Source organism: Acomys russatus, chromosome 16, assembly GCF_903995435.1.
Source record: "Acomys russatus chromosome 16, mAcoRus1.1, whole genome shotgun sequence".
Classification (NCBI taxonomy): domain Eukaryota; kingdom Metazoa; phylum Chordata; class Mammalia; order Rodentia; family Muridae; genus Acomys; species Acomys russatus.
This window is the reverse complement of record NC_067152.1, coordinates 46,595,015-46,614,795: the sequence shown is the minus strand read 5'-3', so window position 1 is coordinate 46,614,795 and position 19,781 is coordinate 46,595,015. Positions and strand designations below refer to the sequence as shown.

At 51.9% G+C, this 19,781-nt stretch overlaps 1 protein-coding gene across 3 annotated transcripts in view; it reads left to right on the top strand.

The window, feature by feature from the left end:
* The window catches only part of Csnk1d (casein kinase 1 delta), a 33,174-nt gene extending 13,849 nt beyond the window's left edge, over positions 1-19,325 (top strand). Inside the window, exons 3-10 of one of the 3 annotated variants that reach the window (XM_051159254.1) lie at positions 3,247-3,395; positions 4,100-4,328; positions 4,641-4,811; positions 5,335-5,483; positions 8,860-9,031; positions 9,990-10,129; positions 13,555-13,617; positions 14,672-16,278. In XM_051159254.1, the coding sequence (XP_051015211.1) occupies positions 3,247-3,395; positions 4,100-4,328; positions 4,641-4,811; positions 5,335-5,483; positions 8,860-9,031; positions 9,990-10,129; positions 13,555-13,587 (1,043 nt within the window). In that variant the 3' untranslated portion in view covers positions 13,588-13,617; positions 14,672-16,278. Of the gene's footprint in view, positions 1-3,246; positions 3,396-4,099; positions 4,329-4,640; positions 4,812-5,334; positions 5,484-8,859; positions 9,032-9,989; positions 10,130-13,554; positions 13,618-14,671; positions 16,279-19,172 lie in introns of those variants that run through there. The other 2 variants (XM_051159252.1, XM_051159253.1) reach the window with 2 other exon arrangements.
* Positions 19,326-19,781: the final 456 nt, after the last annotated feature.

Sequence of the window (19,781 nt, the reverse complement as noted above, 5' to 3'; positions counted from 1 at the left end):
TACTACTGAGCTGCATACAGCCCCCCATCACTTTTTGTTTGGGTTTGGTTTGTTTGTTTGTTTTCTGAGACAAGGTTTCTCTGTGTAGCCCTGGCTGTCCTTGAACTCACAGAGATCCACCTGTTTCTGACTCTCCACATGCTGGGATCACAGGCGTGCACCACAGTGCCCCTTCTCTACCGGTTCTAATTTGTAGGCCCATTCCTCCATGCCCACCACATGTCTAAACTCTCGGATGCCAACATGGAGAGTCTCACCCTCTCCTCCTGCCCCTGCTCTTCGGGCATTTCTGTCATGCATATTCTTTCTTTCTTTTTATTATTTATTTATTCATTATTTTTTGAGACAGGGTTTCTCTGTGTAGCCTTGGCTGTCCTGGGCTTACTTTGTAGACCAGGCTGGCCTCGAACTCACAGAGATGCACCTGCCTCTGCCTCCCGAGTGCTGGGATTAAAGGCGTGCACCACCACGCCCGGCTCATGCATATTCTTCTTTTCTTCCTCCTCTGATTCTGAGTTGAAGTCAGATTACATCGGTCTGTTTGGTCTGGGTTTTATGTGACAGTTGGGTGCGTGGTGGTGGGGTCTTTCCGGCATCAGCATCATCTTCCTGGGGTTCGTGTCTTACCTTGCTTCTTTGTTGTACAGGGGTGAATTGAGTCCCTTAATTTCATCTCCACTAGAAGCAAAGGTGACTTCTGTACTTAAAACTCTTTTGGTTACTGTTAAGACAGGGTCTAAACATGTAGTGTTGTACTTTGCCACTTTTACAAGGTAATAATAGGATCTAGTGTCAGGAACAGCTTCACAGAGAAAAATACTGATAGCAAGCTGCACGGGCATGGTGACATGTCTTACGGTCCTCGCCCTTGAGAGTTGGCAGAAGAACCTGTAACTCCAGCCCAGAAGTAGTGAGACATTAATTCAAGGGAAAAAATAATGAAAGCATTACTTACCATGAGAAGATGCTTGCCTCACATAAAATCACGAAATTACCCTTTTTGAATCTGCAATACATAGGAAAATTATATCCTCATAGAAAAAATTGAGTATTTCAGAAAAGAGAAACGAATGTGGTTGTTATGTTCATAAAAGACACATTGTATGGTCAGAGCTTGATGCCTCATGCTAGATACACACAGGAAGTCGGCAGCGCTGAGCATGGCAGGTGCCCAGGAACAGGCCGGGGTCATTGTTGCTGTGAGGGTCGGCTGGCTTTCCCATCCAGAACGCCTTGGGGTTATCTCATCATGTGTCCTGTAATGTTGAGTAGTTTGTACCTTAATACCACAACACATGTGTTTCTAGGCATGTATTCAGGGGTAGAACAGGGTTCCACGGACATACATAGTGAGAGTGTGCTTCAGTGCCAGTACAGCAAGTACGCAAACCTGAACTGTTTTAGTTAGGGCTTCTGTTGCTGTGAAGAGACGCCTTGGCCATGGCAACTCTTTTTGTTGTTGAATGGTTTTGTTTTGCTTTTCGAGACAGGGTCTCTCTGTGTAGCCTTGGCTGTCCTGGACTTGATTTGTAGACCAGGCTGGCCTCGAAGTCACAGAGATCCACCTGCCTCCTGAGTACTGGGATTAAAGGTGTGCACCACCATTGCCCGGCTGCGGCAACTCTTATAAAGGAAAGTGTTTAATTGGGGCCTGCTTAGAGCCCCCGGTAACAAAGCTGCACCCGGGCAGACATGGTGCTGCAGAGGTAGCTTGAGAGCTGTACATCTGGGATCAGCACACATCGGGAAGAAGAAGACACACTGATCATCTGAGATAACAAAGCCACACCTTCTTCAACAAGACCACTCCTCCTAATAGTGACACTTGCTATGGGCCTATGGGGGCCATTTTCAGTCAAACCCCCCGCACACCGTCCACGTGGCAGGGAGGCAGTTAGAGATAGTGGGTCACTGGTTGGCCACACGAGGGAGGCCTGAGTGAGTGGCGATGGCCTGGAGAGCAGAGTGACGTAAGTGGTGGGATGTAGAAGACGCTGTTAGAGGAGACCCTGGGCCTGGACCGCAGCCCCCAGCTAGGTGTTTGTCATACGGGTTCTCAAATTAACGCGGAAAATACTTTGGCATAATGATTTTTTTCCCAAATGGTAGGGCCTCTCTGGAGACATCTAAATTCATAATAAGCCCCTCTAAGTGCTTCACATGGAGGAGAGAGAGGCCATGGGCTCCTGACGGAGCCCAGCTAGGTGTTTGTGAGAAGAGCCAGCAGCGTGTGTGGCGCTCACTAGCCGCCGTGCTCTGACGGACGGGAGCACAGGGCGTCTGGGGAAGCCTCTGCTTGCTCTTGGACCTGAGCACGGCTGCTCGGGTCACCCTTGTTCCTGGCAGCGTTCGTGAGCAAGTGCTCTGTGTCACATCTGTGTCTGTCACATGTTCTTAGATTAGATGTGTAGTTTCTCACCCATTTTTCAAAAGTAGAGTCTGCTTAGTGTGGACTGGTGTCTCTAGAGCTAACATCTTGAAGGCATCCGTAGGTCCCTTCCCTCATTTGCAGTTGTGGGTTGCTGGGTTTTCAGTTGCTGCTGTTTTCCTGTAGACATGGGCCAAGGCATGAAGCTCGGGATCCTGCAGCCCCGCCTCAGAAGTGCATCACCACGCCTTTCTGTTGGGTTTGTCCTGTTCTCTTTATTCTCTTTTCTTCTCCCTCTTCCTCTTCCTCCTCTTCCTCTTGTATTTTTCTATTTTTTGGCTTTTCGAGACAGGGTTTCCTGTGTGGCCTTGGCTGCCCTGGACTTGCTTTGTAGACCAGGCTGGCCTCGAACTCACCGTGATCTGCCTGCCTCTGCCTCCCGAGTGCTGAGATTAAAGGCATGCACTACCACACCCGGCTCTTCTACCAGTTGCTGTGTTTAAAGTCTGTGAATCTCTAAGTCGTTTTCATTGCGTTTGCTTTTATCCATCAGTATCAGAAGAAGGAGGTACTTTTCTGTTTCTCAGCATTAGGCTCTAGTCTCACTGGTTAAGCTGTGGCTTCCAGCGGGCTTCTCTGGACCTGTCTCACCTCACATGGATGCTGATGTTACGAAAGGAACTGTCTGTCTCACTAGCTGTTACTGTGTGTGACTTAAATCATGAGTGGGCGTACTTGAGGGCGTACACCCCAGTGTCATCTGACCCCTCGAACACCCACATCCACAGTCTTAATCCTCTAAACGCCTGTGTTATGTTCAGTAGAGGTGATCTGATGGAACAACCCTGGCCTGAAGTGCTGTTTGGTTTCTCTTCCAGTGGGCATCCCTACCATCAGATGGTGCGGGGCTGAGGGGGACTACAATGTCATGGTGATGGAGCTGCTGGGACCCAGCCTGGAAGACCTCTTCAACTTCTGCTCAAGGAAGTTTAGTCTCAAAACTGTTCTGTTGCTTGCTGACCAAATGGTAAGCACCCTTTTCCTGAAGTGCTTGGGCAGTGTGGCAGCACAGCACTTAGCATGTGCCTGCTGGCTTGATAGAGTAAATTACTGGGTTACATTGGCCATTGGTGGCTTTTAATCCTAGCACTCGGGAGTCAGGAACAGACAGCTTTGTGAGCTCGTGGCCAGCCTAGTCTACATAGCAAGATCCCAGGCCAGCAGGGCCTACATAGTGAGACCTTATCTTTAAAAAGCAAAAGTTGCCATTTGTCTATTACTACACTCATTTGTGCATAGAGATAACGGGGGCTTTGTTTAACCTTGGCCTCAGAAAGGATAGGCTTAGAGACTAACCCAGGTGTTCCATATTGAATGGGCTTCCCCATCCTCTCAGGGAGCCCACATTTGACTGGTAGCAACTCTTGGGTGGTGTCCATGGAAATTATTGTTTGTGGCTCAGGCAGAGTCCAGCTATGCGGACCGTTGTCTGGCAGTGGGTTGTTACCTCAGCCTGCTGCCTGTCTACACATGTGGGAGCCAAGGCAGAACATGTCTGGGCCTGTGGTGGGCACAGCGAGCTGAAGACACCTTGACAGAAGACCACCCTAACTGAAACCATTGTGCTCTGCAGAAAGCAGAGGGTGCAGCGTGAGCCTCACTGCCAGGCAGCCTCCGTTTGCAGCATGGACCACTGTGGGATTCCATCTCACCTTGTTTCTCTGTTTGTAGATAAGTCGTATTGAGTACATTCATTCGAAGAATTTTATCCACCGAGATGTGAAGCCAGATAACTTCCTCATGGGGCTGGGAAAGAAAGGCAACCTGGTTTACATCATTGACTTTGGGCTGGCCAAGAAGTACCGGGACGCCCGCACCCACCAGCACATCCCCTACCGCGAGAACAAGAACCTCACGGGCACCGCACGCTACGCCTCCATCAACACACACCTTGGCATTGGTGAGCCCTGGCACAGACCGGTCGCTTGACTTAGTGTGCCTTCAGCATGCCCGTCCGTTAGCTTAGAGAGCGGCCAGCGTTGTAGCAGACAAGTGGAGTTGAGCAGCTGCTGACGTCTGTGTTGCCAGGTGCAATGGGGTAGGCAGGAGCTGGCTTCTCCCACAGGTCTCGGAGATGTTGATGTTTCTCAGGGCTCTGCTATTTTTGAAGTTTTTCCTTTTTGTTGTTTGTTTGCCAGGCGTTGCTTTTATAAACACGCACACACGCACACACGCACACGCCATCCTTGACGTAGTTCCCTTTTCTTTCCAGAACAATCTCGAAGGGATGACTTGGAGTCTCTGGGGTACGTGCTGATGTACTTCAACCTGGGCTCTCTCCCCTGGCAGGGGCTGAAGGCCGCCACCAAGAGGCAGAAGTATGAGAGGATCAGTGAGAAGAAGATGTCCACTCCCATCGAAGTGCTGTGCAAGGGCTATCCTTGTGAGTCCCTCACCCCTGGGCATGGGCCGCTGCCTGCCCTGCTGCTAAGCAGACACTTGTGTGGGAGCCTCTGGCTGGGCTGTCAGACTTGGGAGACACTTACACTGACCGTCCTTTACGCCTCTTCCACCTCCCAGAGCTATTTCCCTGTTGGGTGAAAGTGCGGGCATCCTGGTACTTCTTAGCCAGCCCAAAATTGGATAACAATACCCTCAATAACTAGATTTTGCTCTTTAGTGTTGACCTTTTGGGTGTGTAGAGGGTGCTGGATATGGAGGCCAAGGCCTCACACGTGCTCCTAGAGCTACCAGGCACTCACAATTGAACCATACACTCTGTTTATTTTCAAGCGGTCTTCCAAGGCCTCAGTTCTTAAATATGACTAGCGTTCAAATTTCATCTTTGCTATGGCACTCACTGTGGGAGGTGAACTGGGTGAATGGATACCAACCTGGGTCACAATTGGCAGTTCCGGGCTAGCTTTGAGTTTCTTGTTTTTTTGTTTTGTTTTGTTTTGTTTTAGCTGAATTTGCCACATACCTGAATTTCTGCCGTTCCTTACGTTTTGATGACAAACCTGACTACTCCTACCTGAGACAGCTCTTCAGAAACCTGTTCCATCGCCAGGGCTTCTCCTACGACTATGTGTTCGACTGGAACATGCTCAAATTTGTAAGTGGCATTGCTGGAGCGTGGGATGGCAGTCACCTGGCCCTCAGGAGGCTGGCACTGGCGGCTGGGTTGGCTTTGTGTGTAAAGCTGTGTGTCTGCAAGGCTCAGGTTTACAGGGCACGTGGTGGCATTGTGAAAGCCCTTACCTGGTAGAACTGGAGCCTAGAAGCCATTTGGCTTGTGGGATCAGAGAGCTGAGAAGGAAGGCTAAAACTTGTATAGCATCTGGAGCTGGAGCGACAGCACAGTGGTTAAGGACCCAGGTCCAGTTCTCAAGACCACAAGGGGATCCAGTTTCCCCCGTAAGCCTTTGCTGGCCTTTGTGGGCACTGTGCAGTTACTTAACGTGCAGACAAAACACACTAAATTATAAAAACCTCTGGCATTTATGGATATGCATAATAGGAAACCCAGTAAGGGGGCTGGAGAGACGGCTCAGTGGTTAAGAGTGCTGCCGCTAGTTCTTCCAGAGGTCCTGAGTTCAATTCCCAGCAACCACATGGTGGCTCACAACCATCTATAATGTGATCTGATGCCCTCTTCTGGCCTGCAGGTGTACATGCATGAAGAACACTCAATACATAACAACAACAATAATAATAATAAATAAATATTTAAAAAAAAAAAAAAAGCCCAGTAAGTTGTTGTGGTGAAGGCTTGCCTGCTGTCTTTCCTTCCTTTTTATTTCTCTCCTTTCTTTCCTTAATTTTTAGAGAGTAAAGCTACTTCTGAGAGATTTTTAATAGTTTTGTTTTTTGAGACAGGGGTTCTTTGTGTAGCCTTGGCTGCCCTGGAATTCACTCTGTAGACCAAGCTGGCCGGCCTCGGACTTATAAAGATCTGCTGGCCTCTCTGCCTCCCATGTGCTGGGGTTAAAGGCATGTGCCACCACCACCCTGAGAATTAGTTTTTTTAAGGGGTATGTGTTTAACTGCTTGCATATATATATACATATATATATATATGTACACCTTGTGCATGCTTGGTGCTCTCAGCGTCAGAAAAGGAGGTCGGATCTCCTGAAACTGGAGTCAGCTCACTATTGTGAGCCTCTGTCGATGCTGGAAACTAGACCTAGGCCCTCTGCAAGAGCAGCAACTCCAGCCCTGGGAGTTTTACTCTTTGGAAGTTTGTTGTTGCTGAAGCTGGTCTTGAACACATGGCCTCCAGCCACCTTCATGCTTTGATTTCCAGGTACTGCAGATACCTTAGACTTTTATTATAGTTACTGTCACCAAAGATAAGAGCTTTGTAGCCTCAGCTACCTGTGATGGGATGGCATGACAGTCTAGGCTGCTAGGAAGCTTCCCTGGTGGTCTCCTTTAGCCCTGCCCCGCTCTGCCATCCGGGACCACCCTTACTTCTATCTCTAACCCAGTATACATGTCATAGGTCTCAGGAGAGCCACTGAGAGTGGTGGTGTACATCCTCAATCCCAGCACTCAGGAGGCAGAGGCAGGTGGATCTCTGAGTTCAAGGACAGCCAGGGCTACACAGAGAAACCCCATCTTGAAAAACCAACCAACCGTCCTGTCCCCACCCCACCCCCCCACCCCCCCCCCCAAAAAAGTCTCCGGGATAAAGGGCTTGTATTTTGTCTGATTTTGATCCTGTGATCATTCCAACATTGCTGCTAAAATTCAAGGCTTTGTGAAACTTTCGTGTCTGCTTTCATTGAAAACTCAGTCTTGAGCTGGGCATGGTGGCTCACACGTTTAACTTTGGCATTTAAAAGGCAAAAGCAGACAAGTGTCTGTGAGTTTGATACCAACCTGCTCTATATAGTGAGTGTCCAAGCCAGCCACGGCTACCAAATGAGACTCAATAAAATAGACGAAATAAAATAAAAATAGAAATTCATTCTTTGAGCCAACCATGGTTGTGCACTTTTGTAATTAATTCTAGCATGTGGGAAGCTGCTTGTTAGCTTGATGCCAGCCTTGAGTTACAGAGCAAGACCCTGTCTCTTTGTTGTTGTTGTTTTGTTTGTTTGTTTTTGGTTTTTGCAAGACCTTGTCTCAAGAAAGTTTTTGTAGAGCTGGGCGTGGTGGCGCACGCCTTTAATCCCAGCACTCGGGAGGCAGAGGCAGGCGGATCGCTGTGAGTTCGAGGTCAGCCTGGTCTACAAAGTGAGTCCAGGATGGCCAAGGCTACACAGAGAAACCCTGTCTCAAAAAAAAAAAAAAAAAAAAACAAAAAAAAAAAAAAAAAGTTTTTGTAATTTGAAGTAGATACTGGAATTTTTGTGGATAATGTATCTATTCGAAGTAGCAGCAGCAGGTGCTTCTTCAGGGTACAAATCAAGAACTCTGTTCCTGGGCGTGGTGGCGCACGCCTTTAATCCCAACACTCGGGAAGCAGAGGCAGGCGGATCGCTGTGAGTTCAAGGCCAGCCTGGTCTACAGAGTGAGTCCAGGATAGCCAAGGCTACACAGAGAAACCCTGTCTCTAAAAGAAAGAATAACATTGTCAGCTGCATGCCCTGTGCCCCAACACCTGGGGGCCACTGTGAACTAAAGTGCCTGCCTGTGCCCCGTGCTGCCTGTGTGTGTGTGTGTGTGTGTGTGTGTAGACCAACCAGAAGGAGGCTACCCTGGCGGGTGAGCTTGCTAGGAAAGGCCTAGTCCTTCTACCAGGTCGAAGAGACAGCCAGTTGTAATGAAACAGGAGGCACAAGCAAGTAGCCTGTGTCTGCAGACTCCTGCTAACTAGAACCTGACTCCCACCCCTGCTCTTGGCCAGTACATAGTAGGGCTGGCATTGCCATGGCTGAGTCTCTGTGACATTTGAGAGGCAGCACCCCAAAGAAACCCCTATTACATATGGCTTAATTATCCTAAACAGTTTGCAGTAGCAGCTTTCAAGGACTTAAAAGCTCATAACTTAAATTATCCCGTTCAGCCGGGCGTGGTGGCGCACGCCTTTAATCCCAGCACTCGGGAGGCAGAGGCAGGTAGATCGCTGTGAGTTCGAGGCCAGCCTAGGCTACAAAGCGAGTCCAGGACAGCCAAGGCTACATAGAGAAACCCTGTCTCAAAAAATTAAAAAAAATTAAAAAAAAAAAAATTATCCCGTTCATACTAATCTAAGGTCTGCTGTGTGGGCAGCGAGTTACCTTTTAGTACTAGTCTCGGCCTGGCACCTGCTTCCTAGTCTGTGCCTGCCTAGCTCAGTCGGGAGACTGAGGCCCTTAATCTTAGGGTCACGGGTTCGAGCCCATGTTGAGCGCCACCTCCCTGTCTCCAGTGGTTTCCTTCTCCTTCCTCAACACGTTAGCATGCCGACATTGGCAGACAGGGATTAAAATGGCAGGTGTGTGTGTGGCTTCAGTACGGTAGGGAATGAAGGAGGACTTACTCTGCTCTCTGCTCCGCAGGGTGCCAGCCGGGCTGCAGATGATGCCGAGCGGGAACGCCGGGACCGAGAGGAACGATTAAGGCACTCCCGGAACCCGGCCACTCGTGGCCTCCCTTCTACAGCTTCCGGCCGCCTGCGGGGAACCCAGGAAGTGGCTCCCCCAACGCCCCTCACCCCTACCTCACACACGGGTGAGCATGACTTGCTAACCACCCAAGTGTGTGGCCCCACAAGGACTCCGAGCTAGTCAGTTGAGGGCTGTGTTCCTATTTGAGGCAGTCCTCATCATTCTGGGTAGGACTGGGATAGAAATGGCATGGTGACATACACCTTGAACCCCATGATTTGGGAAGAGGGGCAAGGTGGCTCTCTGAATTTAGGGCCAGCCTGGTCTACACAGTGAGATCTTCAGAGGAAAGAAAGAAAGAAAGAAATGTAGAAATGCTCATCATAAAATTCGGTCTAAAGATTGGTTCCCTGAAACTTGTTGTTAGTATTGGCTGTTTGCTTTATGACGTTTTGTTCTCATGGGGCTGGAGAGGCAGCTCAGGGTTAGGAGCCCTAGCTGCTCTTCCAGAGGACTTGGGTTCCTTTCCTAGCACTCACAGGTCAGGGTTACACTGTCTGTAGCTCTAGTTCCAGGGAGCCAACACCATCCTCTGGACTCCCTGGGGCACATGGCACACAGACATGGGTAGGCAGCCCACAACATAAAACAAGCCTTTCAAGAGCACAGCTATCACAACAACATGCCTTTGAGCACTCAGAGCTGACACGTGTATTGCTAAATGCTGGGACCTTTGGAGTGCGTTCCCTACCAGCAGGGGTCTCAGGATTGTGTGCAGCTCTGAGCCCGTTCACAGGTTCAGGGTCAGAGCATGCGGGCCGTTAGCCTGGCTGTGCCTGCAGACTCTGTGTGTGTTATGGATGTCTGCCATGCATGCATCCGCACTACGTGTGTACCTAGTGCCCATGATCGTTAGGAGACAGCGTTAGGATGGTTGTGAGCCACTGTGTGGGTGCTGGACACCAAGCTGGGTCTTCTGTAAGAGCTTGTGACCACTGAGCCAGCTCTCCAATTCTAGCTAGTGAGATGTTAAAAAGAGCCAAGGGTATGTAATAATGCAGGTTTCTCTTCATCTTCTCCAGCCAACACCTCGCCTAGGCCTGTCTCTGGCATGGAGCGAGAACGGAAAGTGAGTATGCGGCTGCACCGTGGGGCGCCAGTCAACGTCTCCTCATCTGATCTCACGGGCCGACAAGATACCTCTCGCATGTCCACCTCACAGGTATGCATGTAGGAATGCACCGAGGCCTACGTGGGCCAGACCTAGGCGTGGGGGTGCATGTCCTTGTCACTCTGCCGACGCTGGTTCTTTCCTTTGCCTTTCCTTAAGGCCTGGCCTTGTAGGCTCAAGTCAGCAGTGGGGTGACGCTTGTGAAGAGCGTATTTCCTTCCTTCCCACCTTATTTTTTGTTTAGTTTTGTGGATGTTTACCCAGTTGGAGCCCACGACTAGCTGTGTTTCTAAAGGGTTTATTTCCTGCCTGGGACTGTAATGGGCTGCGAACTGTGTGTGAAACTTTCTCTTCTGCTGCTCAGTTTCAAAGGGACATCCCTACCCCGCCACTACATGCCTGCTTACCATTTGCTGGGAAGAGGTCTACTGTAGGCACACCCGGCTTTTACAACTCCTTAGCCAGTGGAGGCAGTGGCTACAATAGAAGGGTCCCTGTGAGGGGTCCTGGTGGTAGCATCCTTTGAGGTGCCAGGCTTTAAGGTGTCATCTTCCATCGCAGAGTAGTTTGCACTGGTTCCCAGGCTGCCTCCTCAGAGCTGCCCCTGCCCTCGTGTGAGCCCCCTCCTCTGAGCTGCTCCTGCCCTTGTGCGAGCCCCTCCTCTGAGCTGCCCCTGCCCTCGTGCGAGCCCCCTCCTCAGAGCTGCCCCTGCCCTCGTGTGAGCTCCCTCCTCAGAGCTGCCCCTGCCCTCGTGTGAGCCCCCTCCTCAGAGCTGCCCCTGCCCTCGTGCGAGCCCCTCCTCAGAGCTGCCCCTGCCCTCGTGTGAGCTCCCTCCTCAGAGCTGCCCCTGCCCTCGTGTGAGCCCCCTCCTCAGAGCTGCCCCTGCCCTCGTGCGAGCCCCTCCTCAGAGCTGCCCCTGCCCTTGTGTGAGCCCCCTCCTCAGAGCTGCCCCTGCCCTCGTGCGAGCCCCCTCCTCAGAGCTGCCCCTGCCCTCGTGTGAGCTCCCTCCTCAGAGCTGCCCCTGCCCTCGTGTGAGCTCCCTCCTCAGAGCTGCCCCTGCCCTTGTGCGAGCCCCCTCCTCAGAGCTGCCCCTGCCCTTGTGTGAGCCCCCTCCTCAGAGCTGCCCCTGCCCTGGTGCGAGCCCCCTCCTCAGAGCTGCTCCTGCCCTCATGTGAGCCCCCTCCTCAGGGCTTCCCCGCCCTCCTGCGAGCCCCCTCCTCAGAGCTGCCCCTGCCCTCATGTGAGCCCCCTCCTCAGAGCTGCCCCGCTCTCGTGTGAGCCCCCTCCTCAGAGCTTGTGCTCCTTTGCATCAGCTGCTTCACTCAGCAGAGTGGGCAACCCCTGTTCACCTTAGCTGCTTCTGAAGTCAATTTTAAACGTTACCCAGCTTTTGGAGGTAGGTCAAGGGTGACTATGAACAGGCATTCACCAGCCACTGCCACTGCCCTTCGGGAGCTTGTTTTGTATGGCAGCATCTCTGTGGCTCTCTGTGGGACTCAGTGTCTGAGTGGAGAAGGACTGAGCATGTGCCGAGTCAGTGGGAGACCCAGGGGCCCCGGGGGCCCAGGCCACACCCAGGACTAGCCTGGTAAACTCAGTGCTGTGGAGGGAATGTGTTCCTGTGCATTTCTGATTTGCCAGCCAGGACTGGTGTTTATGATAATTCTCTCCTGTAGAGGCAACAGGTATGAAGAGTGTTTGACGTAGAGTGGGGGCCTTGAGGAGTTTTGACATTATCAAGAGTTTGAGTTCCTTGGTGTCTATGCTCTAAGTGGAAGACTTAACAGTTGTTTGTTTGTTTGTTTCCACACAAATCATTGTGCTCACAATAGGAAGTGGTCCAGCCCTGCCTATAACCTGTGATGGGGAACCCTGGCTGGATTGGACATTTTTCATGTCAGGGCTGGCAGAGACTTAGGAAGGGATGGCAAGGGCAGGCTTTTCTGCATTTGTTTTGTTTTGTTTTAGTCGAGTATGAAAATGAAGCATCTGGTAGTTTGGGATCCAGGAGGGAAAAGGAAGAGTCAGGAGGCTCCGTGGATGCCAAGAACACAAGGCACAGCCAAGCGTCTTCTTGCCAAGGCTGTGGCTGCCTTGGTCTTACGGTGACAAAGAATAGCACTTTCTTTCACATGATGACCTTGGGCCTCAGAACCAGTCTCTGGTTGCCTGGTCTCTCCTGTGTCTCCATGGAGAACTGTTAACAGGTGTGAGCATGGTTGGGACGCTCACTTCCTAGAGTTCCTTAACTTTTCCTCAGACTACCTTGCAGACTTTCTGGAGATTGCATTGCCCATGGTCTGATTGCCTCCAGAATGTTCATTTGTCTTCACAGCTGCACTTTGGGGGCCCAGGGCAGCTTTGCTGGCACCGAGCCTTAAGAGCATCTCTTCAGCGTGCTTGTGCCATGTGTGTTGTGGTCTCTTCTCCAAATGACTCGTCCCTCTGTCCACTCTTTGCAGCCTCAGCCAAGCATCTGCTCTGGTGGCTTGGAAATTAAAGGCTAGTTGGGGTTACTCTAGACTTGGCAGGCCAGTATTAACGTCCCCTAGAGAGTTGGGGTTCAGGTAGGAGTGATGGCGTCTACTTAACTTGATGAACTAGAGAGCACCGTGCGTACAGGCTCCTGTTGCAGCAGCCCATATCTTTTGCTTAGCTTCCTTTTAACTACAGCTGCTGGCTTTCTAATAGCTGGTGCATCCTATGAGGTATAACGTGATACCCACAAGTCCTTACAGCCAAGCCAGTTAAAGCCGGTCTTAACAAGCATCCGCTGCCCTAGTCTACCTCTGATGATAATAAAGCATAGGGTAGGTCATAGGGGCGCCTCCTCTTTTTGTCAGAGCCTCACCCTCACTCAGGCATTACCTGCAAGCATCTGCTTCTTAGCATCTGCCCTTCTCTGAAGGACACTTGCATCGGGCAAGTCATCTGGGGAGACCGTGTTCCCATTTTTCCTGGTATCTGTGAGCTTGCTCTCATTAGCCAAAAGAACATAGGCTTTGCATGGCATCTGATCAGCAAATCTCTGTTTGTTTTTCCTTTGTTGAAAAGTTCAAAATATGCCAGTTACTGCTTTTGATTTAGTCCACACCTGCCCCAAAATGAGATTATACGATCAGCCCAGCATGCTCATTAGAAAGGGGTGTGTCCATGAGTGTTTCCTGGGAGGCGCTGTCCCCCTGCCTGCTGCTAGTTCTGAGACTGACCGGTAGGGCATCCTCAGCCCTGCCTGCCTGGGCCTCGGCCTCTCTGAAGCGTGAGCTTAGGAGAGTCACTTTGGTCGCATGAGTCTGCATACTGTGTGGAGAGACTTGCCATTAGCTGGAGTTCCCAAAGTGTGGGTGTCTTGACCTGGTCAAGGCCAGGGACACATCAGGACTCAGGCTCAGTATAAGCAGCCAGGGGACCAGGATCTCATGTGCTGGTCTGGCCAGCAGGACACTTACCAACAGCTGTCTTTTCCCCTACCTCAGAATAGCATTCCTTTCGAACACCACGGCAAGTAGCTGCTCGTCTCCATCGGAAGGCAGCACTGGGTGAGTGTGCTCACGGTGGGGATCTGCAGGAAGCAGGTGCCAGGCAGAGTGGGCTGGGCTTGCATGCCAAATGCTGGAGGTAGAGTGAGGCTTCTTGAGCTTGTGTTTCTCTGTGTGTGGGATATGGAGTAGCTGTGGCCAGCTGCCCAGTCTGGGGGATTAGTGGCATCCTGAGAATCTCTGGACCAAGTGACCCTAGGGACCGTCCTGCTGTGCCTTTGTCCTCTGGCCTCCCTGTGATTGCATTCGGTATGCTGCAGCTGCCCACGGGCCTGGCTCTGGGCAGATGTGCTGGCAGCACACGTGTCTGTTGTACTCAGCGGAGCGGTGCCATGCTTGGTGTCGGGCTTTCTTGAGCTCTTGCTACATGCAGACTCGCGGTGGTCTGTGCCCATCCTGGCCTTTTCAGTCATCCCTCTTCCTTTTTCATTTATCTCTGTCCTCATTTTGTGTTTCTTTCCAAACTTGGTACCTGCCCAGCCATCTTGTCCATGCAGCTGTTGTCTGTATTAATCCAGCACAGCTTCCTGCTGCCCTGTCGTCAGTGCATGGCTAGGTGTCCACGCTGAGCTCCTTCCTTGTTGGCCACAGGGTACTTGGTGGTTCCTTCCATCAGGGGCTTGAGCTTCGGTGGGGGTTGTGCTGCTGGGAGATCTGCTCTGTTTAACATACATGCGCACTCTTGGAAATGTGACGATAAGAGTTTTTCTATCTTCCCTAAGGGATGTGCCTGTTTGAAAGCTCCCAAATTCTTTCTAGGAAGGAGGCTGGGAGCAAGTGTCACTGCTCCACTCGGATCTACAGGAGCACAGCTCTGCAGTTTCCTTGCTTGCATGCTTCTTCTTCCCCATCTTTCTGTCCTGTGCGCTACTCAGCACCTGTCCTGGCTACAGAGGCCTTTCTGTGCGGCCAGGGGTGCGGGTGCTCAGGTTGAAGCCAGGTGGCAGTGTGTCCCTTCCCTCCCAGGCTCTACTGAGTTATGTGCGCCGAAACGTCTGGCCGGCCTATTCCTTTGGCCTCATGCTGACCTTGTCCTGTGCTTTGGCTCCGACAGATTCCCGGTCGGGTGGCTTCCAGTGGTCTTCAGTCTGTCGTGCACCGATGAGAACTCTCCTTTTTGCTGTGAAGGGCAGACAATGCATGGCTGATCTACTCTGTTACCAATGGCTTTACTAGTGACACGCCCCCCGGTCTAAACCCGAAATGTTAACGCCGGGAGCTCTCCAGGCCACTCACCCAGCGATGCTCATGGGGAATCAAAACACAAACTAAATGGACAGGCTCCAAGAGCTGCCATCGCCAGGGGCTGCCACCGTGGCCCCATGTGAGCTCAGTTATCACGGGGCTGGGACGAAGAGCAGAGGCTGGCAGACCATTGCAGAGAGAACCAACTCCCTGTGAAGAGCCTCTCAGCTCCCACCAGTGGTGGCGGACCTGCGCTCCCTGACGATCCCACCGCAGCTACCAGTCTTCTACTTGGTTAAGACAGTTTTGTATCATTTTGCTAAAAATTACTGGCTTAAATCTATGTAAAGAAATCTGTCTTTTTATTGTTTCTTTCTTGTCTGTTTTTGCGGTCTTAAACAAAAAAGCTGTTGACCTTAAGAACCCTAAGACGCGCTGGCTTGGAGCTTGTGTGTAAGATGGAGGCAGGCAAGAGAGGGGCACATGTGAGTGTCAGGGTGTGTGCTTTGTTTGTTTTGTTTTCCTCGTGTTGTGCTGTTCACTTTGGAAAGGAAATTCTCATCAGTTGTGTGTGCGTATGTGTCTTGTGGGCTCCCATCAGCCTAATTTGGGCATCTTGCTTACCGTTCCCCACTGTAAATTGATAAGCCTGCAGACATCAGAGCAGGCAGGGTACCATTGCCATGGAGCGAGGGTGCAGCAGGTATGTCCTCAGCAAAGCACTGTGGCATGGCGCTCTTCCCAGAGGAGGCAAGGAGGAGGTCAGAACCCTGAAGGACTCCCATGCAGAGGCCATGAGAGCCCCACAGGCTGCGAGGAGTCCAGGGTTCAAAGCTGAGCTTGTGTTTCTGGCTTCTAGGGAGAGGATTGCTGTTTTGGTGGTCTTGGTTGCCTCTCTGCCTTTGAACTTGGGAAGTTGCTGAACAGACCGAGTACTCCCATGCAGATGCCATTCGTGTTTGTCATGGCCTCTCTGCTCAGAGCCAGGGAGCAGGCTGTCTTAGACACCATGGTTTGCCCAGAGGGACCAGTGGCCAAAGGGAGTCAATCCTGAAGTGCCAAGAAGCAGGTGACCTGAATCTAGAACCTTCACCTCCAGAAAGGGGTGGTGCCACATGCTTCATGACCTTCAGCTGGACACACCTGCGGGCCAGGCTGCTCTGCCCTGCCGCTGGCCGTAGGATGCCAACATAGTCTCCACTGTGTGCACCGGATATGAAGAGACGGCAGGGCCTGAGCACCCCATCTGAGAGATGGGTGCAGTACAATGTGTGGGTTCATCTCTTATTTTTCCTGTCAGCCTGTGGAGAGTTATGTTGGGTACCTGGCTCCCTGTGGAGGTTTGTGCTCTAATTGTGCCACCATGGCTTCTCCCTTTTTCCCAGAGTTCCCTGGCACAGCAGTGGCCCGGGGTTGGGGGACACGCTGCGGGTGTGTGATAGCATCCCAGAATGCGGCTGTTAGTTGTTGTGCCTACCAGCCATTTGAGCCTGTGGGTGCTTCTTTCTGAACCCTGAGCTGGTTACTCTGCAAGCAGTTTAGGGTGCAGAGACTCAACTGGGTGGGACTGTGTGTCTGGGAGTGCAGAGGGAGGTTGGGAGGGTCGGGCAAGTTTGAGATTTTAGTTGCAAATCCTTTATCAGAGTTGGGCCTCTTCTCTCCAGTGGCAGGCCTTGCCTGGCAAGTGTTCTTTGTAGATACCTGTGGTGCCAGAGGGGTATTAGGGTGGCCTTGAGACTGCCAGGTTCAGCCTGGCCCTGTTGGGTTGCACTGAGATTAGGTCCATTGGAAGTCCTCCAGGGTGTGGCTCTGACGGTTCTTGCCCAGTATTTAATCCCATCATCACTCGCAGGAAGCGTAGTTAGGATGTGTGTATCAACCTGTGTCTTGGTGAGCAGTCTCTGAGCTGTACGTTTGTACTACCACTGTATTTGTGTACTTTAACAATTGTGTAAATAATAAATTCATAATGACTTCTACCTTTCTTCCCTCTCCTTTGTGTGGTCTTTCTTTCAGCAGTATGTGTAAGCCACATGAAAGCTAACTTGGTATGGGTGGGGGCTCTGAGATTAAGGCCATCTCTATAGCCTAGGCTGGCCTGGAGTCCTGAGTGGGCCTTTTGCCTCGGCCTTCTGAGCGTTGGCTTTACAAATTACCAGGGCTCACGTTGTCAGGGTGCTGGTCCTGCTTGTCTCTCTCCTCAGCCTGTGAGCCTTGGGAAGCTGGTTGGAGCAGGTGCCAGAAAGGTGACTCCCACTTGGACTGTGGCATGCATTTGGGTATGTGTGTGAGTTCACGTAGGATGCTGTGCCCTTCTCCACTCACAAGTACCTAGCCTACATAGGCCTCTGTGTTAGTGCCTTAGGTGGGTGTGTTCCGCTGCCTTCGCTGCTCCTGGCAGGCACTGGGAGAAGGCACCCATTCCACCTGCCACTTCCACAGCAGCACCCCGTTTGGGGGACAGGGAAACCTGTCCTTTTGGGAAGTCCTAATCTGTGTCCCACATCCTGATGAGCTTGGCCAGCTGAACTTAGAGGCTCAATTGTAGCAGTCAAGCGCTGGTAGGAATTACAGCCCAAATCCTCTTGTTTGTTCCCTGCAGGCAGCAGGTGTGGGCGTGCTAGAAAGGGGAACGCCCACTGTGATGCTACGTTCCTGCCCCTCGCCCCCTCCCTCAACCTGCTGTTGTCTCTTCCAAGTTAATCTTGAGCCTTTCTGCCTGTTCCCTGAGCATTCCACGTGGGCTTTCTGGCCCACTTGGTGAGGTCCAGAAGGGAATGTGTTGACCCACTCTATCCCTTCTTTAGCTAGGACTGTGATTCTCTTTTTTTTTTTTTTTTTTTTTTTTTTGGTTTTTTGAGACGGTCTCTCTGTGTAGCCTTGGCTGTCCTGGACTCACTTTGTAGACCCGGCTGGCCTCGAACTCACAGTGATCCGCCTGCCTCTGCCTCCCAAGTGCTGGGATTAAAGGCGTGCGCCACCACCGCCCGGCAGGACTGTGATTCTCAACCTGTGGGTCACGACCCCTTTGTCAAATTTCTGTCTCCAAAAATGCGAAGGATTTGTGGTGGCAAAGCTAGTAACAAAGTAGCGATGAGAATGGTTTTTATGATTGAGGGTCACAACATGAGGCGCTGTATTAAGGGGCCATTTAGGTAGGAAGGCTGGGAACCAGAGCTGGATGACATACTAGTGCCAGCTCTGTCTACGCTAACGCCTTGCCTTGTCTGGATCCCTCCTGTTGTAGCCAGGCAAAGTACAGGGGACCCTATGAGCACGGCACTGCTGACTTCTCCCCTCTGTAAAAGGGCTTGTGCTAGAGGGGAGAGGATGTGGTCTTGGAACTAGAGCCCGGGTGGACCGAGCATCCTCTCCATCATCACTCAGGCCTGGGTCTTCATAGGACCCTGAATACAGCCTTCCTGTGGTGCTCAGTTCAGCTGCTACAGGCGCAGCCACAGGCCGCCTCAGCCTTCCTGGCTTTGTGCATCACCTGCTTGGGTTGGTCACCACTCTGGGTGCTCTAAGCAGCTAAGCTTGGAGGGCAGGAAGGTGTTTTGTTTTGTTTTGTTTTGTCCAATTAGAAAATATCTCAGTCCACAAATGCATACAGATGAGACTACCTGCTCACTAGAGGGTCTGGAGGCTCCTCTGCTTTATAAAGGCCGCAGGCCACTGGGGGTCTCTCCCCTATAAGAACTCTTCCTAAAAATATGGCCCCAACATCTTAACCATGATTGCATGTGTGCAGGAAACCTAATCATGTTGTCATTTCCTGGCTGCTTCATGTTCTCAAATGTCACTGGGTGCAATTATGGGATGGCACACGTGGGATGGGGCAGCTTAGCGAGGTAAGAGCTGGTTTAGGGTGTGGAGGTTGGAAAATCACTGCCAGAGTCTGATCAGTGCAGATTGTCCAAGGAACAAGCCCTCTTCTTGGGCCTGCCCCTCCGAGAGCCACCCTCAACCAATGACTATCAGTATAGTTGCTACAGCCTAAGGGATCAGGGGAGGGATTGCAAGGGCAAGGGGGTGAGCAGTTGAGGCCTAGGCTAGCTAAGAGGTGGGCAGAGCAGACTGTGTCCCCTGAGGCCCTGCGCCTCTGTATCAGAATGCTACCCTCTTCCCCTACTTTTCTTTTTTTCTTTTTCTCTATTTTCTAGAGGTCACAGTTGGGGCTTGGCCCGTCTTGAAGCCTCGGGTCCTTGCCTTTCCCACTTGCTCTGGTGACTCCCAGGATGCATGTGACCACTGCTGCTGCCAGCATTGCCCACCAGATGGGAGAGGGACCCCAGAGTCTAGAGCTGCAAGCCCTTGGTCCCTCGTGGAGCTGGGCCCAGATATGAGCACTCGCCTCCTTTTCCTTGCAGAGAAGCAGGGACATGGCATCTCTCCGGCTGCACGCGGCCCGCCAAGGTGCCCGCTGCCGTCCCCAGCGCCCACGACGTACCACCTACTGAGGCGGCCCCAGCGGCCTCTGACCGGCCTTCCAGCCACGCAGGCCGCCGCCGGCCACAGGGCAGGTGGGTGTGAGGTGCCCGAGTGCTGAGCATGGGCTGCACAGGTCAGCAGGTGCTGGCCACATAGAGAGATTTGCCAACCCTCCAGAGGGCCGAATAAACAGAAGGCAGGAAACACACAGTGAACAGAGCTTACACCCCTACCCCTGGGGCTCCCCATAGCCTCCAGGTGGGGCTCCCTCCCTTGCTGCTCCCTTCCCCTTTTCTTCCTGCTGTATGAGTGCTGTGGCTACTGAGCTGCCCTGTCACAGCAGGCAGGACCAGGAGAGCTAATGACAATCAGAACCATTCTAAGATGAGCAGTTTGTTATTTAACAAAAGGTGGGGTCAAGGTGGACTGCCCACTGGCCAGGACCGGCCAGCTCCTGGGGACAGGCCCTCTGACACGCCTCCCACACGCAGGACCATTTCTGCCCCCAGACAGGGATCACCGCAATGTAGGAGACTAGGGCTGAGGTG